Genomic DNA, 10,217 nt, shown 5'->3' with positions numbered 1-10,217 from the left:
AAAACGCTTCTGTACCTCACTGATGTCCAACATGAAGCATGCACCTCTGTTAGAATTTAAGAAATGTATTATTTCCCCAGCACTCTCAAATATAGTTAAAATATTTTCTGTACTTCTTTAATCAGAACCCTTCCCAGAGCGACCTTCATATCCTTATTTCTCAAGCTGTATATGACGGGGTTCATGACTGGAGGCAACAGAGTATAAGAAACAGACAATGATATAAGAAACAAGAAATACGACAATGCAGTGGAGCCATGTCTGCAGCGTCCTACAGTAATTCCCTAACTCATCTATTCTGTAATTGTTGATAGAGATCAGGCAGTTGCACAAACCATATGGGTGAGCCCCTGATTGAGCCTGAGAGCTGGAGATGCTCAAATGGCCCCGCTGCCTGGGCAAGGCCATGGATCATGGTTCAGCTCTCCAGTCCATCTGTACTAGTTACTAAGTGAATAAAGCTACCGTTACATTGAGAATAACACCTGCCTCTCATTATTACTAATCACTACATTTATTCCTGTTTATACAAAGTAGCATATGAAAATACTCAAACATTCTATGTGCATATTGTTTCATATAAAATGATTAATTTATTTTTCTTTAGGTTGGTGTTAGCTCTGAAAAAAATGGGCTTTCTCTGGACAGAATATTTATTTATTGACTTGTTTTTACATTTTGTTAAGTACATATAATAAAATGCACAAATACTAGAGTAGAGTTAAATGAATTCAGACATGCAGATATACACTCAGGTTACCAACCCCCAGGTCAAGATGTGAAGTGATAGCAAAATCTTTTTACCTTCCCTTAGCTCATCAGTCCCCTCACCACCCTCACCTGTGACAACCACCAGTGTATTCTCTGTCCAAGTGATGGATTGAAATTCATAATCAAGATGATACTGCAGATCTCTCTGGTTGACATTGAGAAATGCATTGGTGACTCTCCTTCAGAATCCCACTGTGAAAATCTCTGCACTGACCTGTTTGACAGTGGAGGTGGGTATATATCTGAAGGAAATGAAGTCACTGTGTCCAAGAGGTATCTGCCCTCTGTGCTCATTGTAGCACTATTTATAACAGCAAGACATGCTAACAGCAGAGGTTTCCATCAACATATTTATGTTCTAAGATATTGTAATATACAGCACACACAGTGGAATATGAAACAGCCATAAAGAAGGAAATATTGTCATTTGTGACATCATGGGTAAACATGGAGGATATTCTGATTTGTGAAATAAGACACACAGAAATAAATACTGTATTCATTCACTTGCATGTGGAATATAAATAAAAATCAAATGATTCATAGCAACTAGGCATACATTGTACATGCTAGGGCTGGAAATGGGAGTGTGAGGCTAGATGAAGTGGGTCAAAGTACCGAATTCCAGGTATAAGTTCACTAAATCCTGGAGATCTAATATACAGCGCATGACAACAGTTAATGCATATGCATTGTATTCTTGCAACTTGCTAGAAGAGTAGATTTCAAACCTTCTCATTACAATAAAAATGCGGTTACGATGTTCAGTGCTGTATGTGGTAGCTCACATGTGGTACTCATTTTGTAACATGTACACTCATCAAATCATCCAATTTAACACCTTAATGTAAATGTGTCCATTATATTTGAGTATGACTGGATAAAAATGATCACAAAATGTGTTCCTGAATCAACACGAGTGAATTCAGAAGGGCCTGAGTTTGATTTGGCTCGAGTGAACTTGTGCAAATGGGCAATTTTCTTAACTGTACCTTTACCATTCTGTTGAAAACATATTCTACCTGTAAGAGGTACTATGATACCGCAGTAAGGTGGCATGTGTCACATTCCTGGAATCAAATAAGCAAACATAATCTTCCACTATTTATATGATAAATTAAAATGTCTGTCATAATAAAAATTATATGAAAATCATGAGTTGTTTATTCCAATATGGCTAACAAATAGAAAATTGTATATTAAAAAATCAGTAGTACAACATATGAAAACCATCCTAGATATCTAATTGCACTAAGTATACTAAAAATAGAAATTTCCTTACAGAAAATAAATTCAAGTTCAGCTATATGTAATTTTCAAGGTATATTATTTTTATTAAAATATTACCCAACACACACTGAAATCAGAAAAGGATATTAGATATAAAACTTCACTTAATCATTCAAGAAGGCATAAGTTGTGCCCTTAAAAATAGTAATAACTCTACTGTAGCAGAGGTAGATACAGCTGTTAGCTTGTGTTGCATAAAATGCCTTATCAGAAACCATGTGTTCAGTGAAGTTTCCATGGGGCAGTTCTGCATTGTTCTCTGCTCTAAGAATGGATTGTATCTGTGAGAGTGTTTGCCTTGATGTCACTTAAAATGAGTTTTCATTACTTTCTCCCCTTTCCAAGTCACCCACCTGCCACCAGTACCACTTCAATTATTGCAGAAAATTTAACGTTATACTGTCTGATTCCCATGGGCTTAATCAACATGCTGAACTCGTTTAGTTTCCAGGTCACTCCTGGACTGTGGTCTCTAATCACGTCCCTCCTGGCTGGGCCAGGCCTTGAAAAGATGTGACATGTTAGGCTACTCAGTTCATATCTTATTCCAGGAGGCCACTCACTGCTCATATCTGCTGAGAGTCTCCATCCTCTTGTGATTGATAGTTGTCCTTTCTGTTTCAAGGTTGGTACAAATATAATGTTTTTTCTATTATTTGGTCAGAATGTGAAGCCAGTATAAAGAACAACAGCTTCAAATCCACAAATGAATGTGACAAAACCGTGGCAAATAGAGGAACCTTCTCAAAAAACATCATCACATCACAGACTGACACATAACCACCGTGTAAGTAAACTCCCCATAGTTTGATGTGCCATTGTCTATAGAAATGGAAAAATATTTCTCACATTTTATTCAGTTCTGTTCACTGCCAAGTGCTCATTGTCATCGTAGAGTATCAATTAGAATTTTGTACATTTGAAGGTTCCAATTTATCGCAACACAGTATTAAACCCCAGATAATGAAAACAGTTAATTGTGAACTCTAAGGAAAATCTATTCAAAAGCTAATAAATTATGTTATGTGATATCAAATTATCCAGTAATTTGATACATTTTGCATAAATTATAATAAGAAATTCATCTATGATGACACATCTACTTAAAGGTATAAAACCAGAAAGCAAGCTTAGAGCTAAATATTAATAATAAAGAAATTTAAACCATATGATTTCTGGAAAATAAAAAAAGCTCTCCTGATGTACTTAAATCTATTCATTCATGTGTTTTAATTCAACAAATATCTTTGACCCCGCTATTTTTTGGCTGGTTCTCTCTGGTTTTTGAAAACACAGCAATGAATAAATATTTTGTTATACTTGTGGTCATAGAAAATAAATAAAATATTTAGTGTATTAAAAGTGGATGAGCATAAAATACAGTGCTGTGGGTTGGGGAAAGTACCTTTAGGAAACATTTCTATTATAAATGTCTTCCCTTCACTCCCAGGTTAGCTGCATTATTCACAATAGGCAGAATACTGACACAACCTAAATGTCCTTTCATTATGAAAGGTTAAAAAAGATGTGTTACATACATACAATGAAAAAATCATCCTTGAAAAACAATGAAATTTTCAGTTTTATTTTGATAAACATGACAATCACAATGTACTAATTCTGCAATTTTAAACAAACGTGCATGTGATATGCACACCATCAAAGAAAATGGCAGTAAATTATTTGATTTACCTTTTGCCACCATCAAATTGCACAGTACACATACCTATTACCTTAACATTTAATATGTGCTGGAAGTATTTCAATAGGTTACATAATTTTTGTCCATTTCATTCTGCATATTCCAAAGCCAGCACAGAGTTTGCCCAGGAGTTGGGCAAATCCTAGTCCTGCTATTGTGCAATTTCATGGAGCCATTGCATTTGTGTTCTACTAGAATAAAATCCTTGATATACTGTAAGGAATAAATGAAATAAACCAGTCTCCTTACATTTGATCTGACTTAATGCTCCAAAGCCCCCTATGAGCATCTGCCTCTATTTACTCCTTTTTTTTTTTTGCAGATGAGCATCCTTAAGGTGGAAAAGTGTGTCCATGGTTTCATTTCTTTGGCAGGTGACTGGCAGAGTCAATATCCACAATACCAGGACTCCTGTGTGACTTAAAATCACTGTATGACACAATAGATCACAAACCTTCTATGTGGTATAAACCTGTCCATAAGCCAGCATTTTCATTGTATGAAAGTGTAACAAATTTTGCACTATGTTACTGACTTCTTACTATGTGCACATAATATCTGTACATTCTATCCTTCCACAAATCTTTATCACATTATGTTCCCTATATTATAATGAATAACATGGAGCTACAGACCTATGAAAGAATACATGTAGTTTATTCTTCACCTCCAGTTGGTGGGTATATATTTTTGTCTCATTTACCATTACAGTACCAAACTGAGTAGCCCTCTATGGAAAATCCTAATATATTCAGTTTCACTTGTGAATATAATAATATTTGAAACATTAGCTATAAACACTTCAACCTACTATGAATATATGAATATATTCAGAGAACACAGATAGTTCTGGGAAAGCACCGAGGAACATAAAGCAAATTTTGAGTTTACAGCTTTAAAAAGCAATAGTACAGTGCAATGTAATGGAGAGGTGCTCCCTGATTACAGCAGATTCCTAGTGATTCACGTTTTATATTGCAATAATTTTGCAAGACAAACATTTCCTTCATAAAAACATGCAATTTGCTGTCATTTATAAAACAGCCAAATTGCATTGCACAAAAATGTTAATATACATTTTAGGATGAATTAGCCTTTGTTACCTGTAATTCACTCCAAAGGCGGTTTTATAAGTTTTTGTTTGTTGTTTTTTTATGCAGTTGGGACATGGAAGCACCTTTGCCTGGTGACTTATGTGTGCTTCATTTACGTCAGTGACCCTTGGGAACACACCATGGATATGATGATCAACTACACAGGAATCACTGAGTTTCTTCTGGGATTGTCTGAAGATCCGAGGATGCAAACACTACAGGGCATCATGCTCCTCATGGTCTACCAGGCAGCCCTGTTAGGAAATGGACTCATCATCATGCTTATTACTTGGGACCCTCAGCTTCACACACCAATGTATTTCTTCCTGAAGAACCTGTCACTCATAGATCTCTGCTACATTTCTGTCACTGTTCCTAAATTTGTTCTCAACTCCCTGATGAACAGGAACACAATATCCTTCCTTGGGTGTGTTTTCCAGGTGCTGTTCTTTGCAGGTTTTGGTGCTGCTGAATTGCTTATCCTCACAGTGATGTCCTATGACCGCAACGTGGCCATCTGCCGCCCGCTGCACTATGAGATCATCATGAACAAGGGGGCCTGTAGGCGGATGGCGGTGGCTTCATATGTCAGTGCATTGGTTTATGGAGCCATGCTTGCTTCAGCGACATTTTCAACAAATTTCAGTTCCAATAAAATCCACCATTTCTTCTGTGATATCCCTCAGATTTTGGTGATCTCAGACCCCAAAATGAACATAGATGAAGCTTCAGTGTCATTAATCGGTGCAATTATGACAATAATGTGTTTCACCTCCATTTTATATTCCTATGTCAACATCTTCTCTGCTGTCTTGAAGATCTCCTCCAAGGAGGGAAGGTCCAAAACCCTGTCCACATGCATCCCTCATCTGGTGGTTGTGGCACTGTTCACTTTCACAGGTGCCTTGGCCTACTTGAAGCTTCCCTCTCCCTCTCAGACCATCCTGGACCTCCTTCTGTCTGTTTCTTATACTGTGTTGCCTCCAATTATGAACCCCATCATATACAGCCTGAGAAATAAGGTTATGAAGGCAGCACTGGAGAGGGTTCTGATTAAAGAAGTACAGAAAATATTTTAACTATATTTGAGAGTGCTGGGGAAATAATACATTTCTTAAATTCTAACAAAGGTGCATGCTTCATATTGGACATCAGTGAGGCAGAGAAGTGTTTTACAATTTATGTTGTCACAAAAACATCACAGGATGATGATTCATAGTTGATCCTTGATTGATGAACTTTGAAACTTGCAGTGTGAAAAATTTGGGATAATGTTTCTGAAACAATATTCTAGGGACATTGGTGTATCTCATTTTCAAGTTAGTCCCAATGTAGTGTGATAAGGAGGAGGGTGAGTTACTTGGTTTAGCTTTTAAGAAGCAGGAGTCTATAGAAATCACGGTCCTCTAAATATGCATGAACTCTTGAAAAAAGGGCGTCTAGTTCAGTTCTGAATTGTTCCAGGAAAGCTTCATCATCACATTCATTAGGGGAGCAGAAGGATTCATTGCAAATTCACAAGTGTCCACAGAAAGTGCCACAGAAGCAGACTGCAGTTGAGGAAAGTTTAGGAGTGATTTAACCAATGCACCTGCCTATTGTTTTGTTTTGTAGTTGATGATCCATCTCTGTCCATTTGATATCATGTAAATAAATACTGTTAAGAACAGGGTACATTCTCTGACGTGTATTTCACACATTTTTCCCATTCCTAGTAGTACCTACAACAACATAGATACTCTCCCAACTAGCCTCAGTAATTAAAGCCATATTTCTAGCGATCTATGTTTTGTATGACATTGCAGTGAGTACATGTCTGCACCATCCTACAGGAATTCCCTAACTCATCTATTATGTAGTTGTTGATAGAGATCACGTGGCTGCACAAACCGCAAGGTGAACCCTGGTTGATCCTGAGAGCTGGAGATGCTCAGATGGCCCCACTGCCTTGGGTCAGGCCTTGTGTCATTGTTCAACTCTTCCATCCTTCTGCACTGCTTACTAAATGAATGAAGCTACCATTATGTGGAGAATAACACTTGCCTATAATTTTTACTAAATCACTACATTTATTCCTGGTTATGCAAAGTAAGATGTGAAGATACTAATGTTCTATATGCACATTGTTTTATGTAAAATGATTAATTTACCTTCCTTTAAGTTAAGGTTAGCTCTGATCAACTTCTCTGGACAGACATTTATTTATTTTTTTGTTTTTCTTTTTTTTGTGGTGTAGTACATACAATAAAATGCAAAATCCTGGGTAGATTTAAATGAATTCTGACATGTATGTATATATACATAGATACAGTCATGTCACCATCAGCCAGATCAGGATGTCAAACAATCTCACTACTTTTCTTCCTTCCCGTAGTTCAGCAATCCCTTCACCACTCTCCCCTGTGGTAATGACCAGTGTCTTTTCTATGCACACGATAGACAAATATTTATAACCAAAATTATAATACAGAACTCTCTGATTGACATTGACAAGTATATTGGTGACCCTTCTTCAAAAGCCTGCTAGGAACAACTGAACACTGACCTATTTGACAGGTTAGGTGGGTAGGTAACTGAAGGAAATGGAATCACTTTGTCAAAGAGGTATCTGCCCTCTGTGCCCATTGCAGCACTATTTATAACAGCAAGACGTGCAAACAACAAAAGTGTCCATCAACGTGTGAATAGACTAATAAGTTGTTTTATATATATATATATATATATATATATATATATATATATATATATATATATATATGCACATAGGGGTGGTAGTATAGCATGGAGAATATTGTCAATGATTCTGCAACATCTTTATAAGTTGATAGGTAATAACTCCAGTCATGGGGTGAGGATATAATTATATGTGGAACTGTGTGTATATTTGAAACGAATATAAGATGGTATGTCAACAGTAATTCAATTAAAATGTAAAAAGGAAAGATTATATATATAGCCAAAATATCTTGTCATTTGTGACATGTATAAATATTTTTTGAAATGAAACACACAGAAAAAATAATACATTAGCTCATTTATGTATGGAATATAAATAAATATGAAATCATTTATAGAAAGTAGAAGTACATTATTGTTTTCGAGGACTGGTAATAGGGGTGGAAGGTAAGTGAAGGTGGTCAAAGGTACCATCTTATAGCTATAAGATGACTAAATCCTGGAGAGCTAATATACAGCATGTAAATACAATGAATAATTATGCATTGTTTTCTTGAAACTTGCTTAAAGAGCAGATCTTAAATCTCATTACAATAAAAATGCGGTTATTATGTGAAGTGGTGGATGTGGCAATCATTTTGTAACATATACACATATCAAATCATCCCATTTTATACCTTAAATGTACATGTGTCAATTATATTTGAACAAGGCTGGATAAAAATGATCACAAAATATGTTACTGAAATAAAGAAACTGAATCCAGGAATGTGCTGGCATGAGTTTGATTTGTCTCCACAGCAAACTTGTGCAATTTGGCAATTTTTTTAATATGCATCTTAAACCTTTGGTCAAAACATATTCTACTTCCATGAGTTATTGTGATTCTACAGTAAGGTGGTATGTGTCACATTCCCAGAATGAAATACACAAACATAATTTTTCAGTATTTATTTGGTAAATTAAAAAGTCTATCATAATAAAAATTATGTGAACATCATGAGGTGGTTATTCCAACATGGTTTACTAAGAGGAAACTGTATCTTATAGGATCAACAGGAAAACATAAGATAACCATTCTTGATTTCTAAATGCCTTACATCTCCTTTAATATATTAAAAATGGAAATTTCTTTAAGGAAAATGTATTCAAGCCCAAATATACTCCAAGGTATATTACTTTTACTAAACCATTACCTGAGACACACTGAAATCTGAAATCAGAAATGGTAATTACACATGAATCTACAATTAACAAAACAAAGCAGGTGTAAATCTGTCCTATCAAATGCAAACATTACTACAGCAGTAGAGGTAGATCTAGTCCTTAGCTTTTCCTGCATAGAAATGATTTTTAAATGACATGTGTTAGGTGAAGTTGTTACCAGTGAAGATGCTGCTTTCCCAGGATCGTGTCTTGGAGGCTATGAAGAATGAAGTAAGCAGACAAGAGTATGGAGCAACCAGCAGTTTTTAATGAAAAGTAAAAAGGAAAGAGTAAAACTCCCACTGACCAGGAGGGCCCAAGAGGCGATGCCACTAGAGCTGCATTGTCTGGGGTTTATCAGCACAGAAAGCATGCAGGTGGCTGGCAGTTATTGCTGGGACCTGTTACTATGGCCAAGTTGGGATAAAAGGGAAGAGAAAAAAACATTTTTTCTTTGGCTTATTTTCCCAGATGTCCAGGGTGAGGCTTCTTGTTTACTGGGAAGCCTTGATGGTGACTTTGCCTTACCAGGGCCTTGAGCTTTGTCTGTCTAAGTCCCACCTGCCTCAACCCCACCTCAGAAGAGGTACCCCTCACTGTCACTAGGCAGAAGGGGAAAGACCACTTGGGCTGCTTCCTACTGACAATGGGCAACTCCTGGTGAACAACAGGCTGGGGTCAGTCTATGAGTGGCCTATCTAGTGACCCTTGGTAAATGTGGGATGACGGTCATGGGGAGTTTCATTTGCATCACCATCTGGAGCTTGATGGACTCTAAAACAGAGGTGAAAGATTTAATTAGAAGACTAAGTAGACATGGTCCAAATATGAGAGCAAATAGTATCACTGCAGGGAGGGGAATGAAGGGTGCCAGCTGGGGCCACAGCCACCCATGGTGGATTTGACCATCTGGCCCAGCCAGGAGTCTTGCATTTCCCTTTCTGTGAGCTCATTAAAGAGATGGATGTGCTTCCTGATCCTCTCTAAATAATCTTCTAATAGTCCAGAGGTGATATCATATAAACAGCAGGTCTCACTGGGCACAGCACAGGTGCCCCTGGCCTCATCCGTGAGCATATCCAAGCCTCTCATAATCAAAGAACCGCCTGAGCTGAGGCTTCTTTCTGGGTTTCTATGGCTCCTACTATCACTTTCCAGGTGCCCTACATCACTAGGGAGATGTTTCTAATGCTCCTTTCAAGCTCAGGAATCCCTATAAACCAAAAGAGGTCAATGAATATTAAGTATCCAGGCCATTCATCTCTAATATTACACTATCTGTGGATGGCCCACTGAAATCAGGGATCTGGGGCACCTGGCTCCTATGCTGGTGCCATAGTGACACATCCAGGAAGGGACCTGGGTCAGGCAGCTGCCTGGAGGTGAGGAAGAAGGTTTGTTATGAGTCAATACATCAGGTATAGTTGCAATTATTGTGCACCCTCTCCATTCCTTCAGCAGGGGTAGAAATAGAATAC

At 37.3% G+C, this 10,217-nt stretch overlaps 1 protein-coding gene across 1 annotated transcript; it reads left to right on the top strand.

Annotated features, from left to right (window-relative positions):
• The first annotated feature begins 898 nt into the window (after window positions 1-898).
• On the top strand, window positions 899-5,936 carry LOC130680238 (putative olfactory receptor 14L1). Its single transcript, XM_057490503.1, has 2 exons — window positions 899-1,001; window positions 5,314-5,936. The coding sequence occupies exons 1-2, from the start codon at window positions 899-901 to the stop codon at window positions 5,934-5,936; spliced, it is 726 nt and encodes a 241-aa protein (XP_057346486.1).
• Window positions 5,937-10,217: the final 4,281 nt, after the last annotated feature.

This window comes from Manis pentadactyla, chromosome 13, assembly GCF_030020395.1.
Source record: "Manis pentadactyla isolate mManPen7 chromosome 13, mManPen7.hap1, whole genome shotgun sequence".
Lineage (NCBI taxonomy): Eukaryota > Metazoa > Chordata > Mammalia > Pholidota > Manidae > Manis > Manis pentadactyla.
Note: the sequence above shows the minus strand (reverse complement) of the source record. Positions and strands in the feature narration are given on the sequence as shown.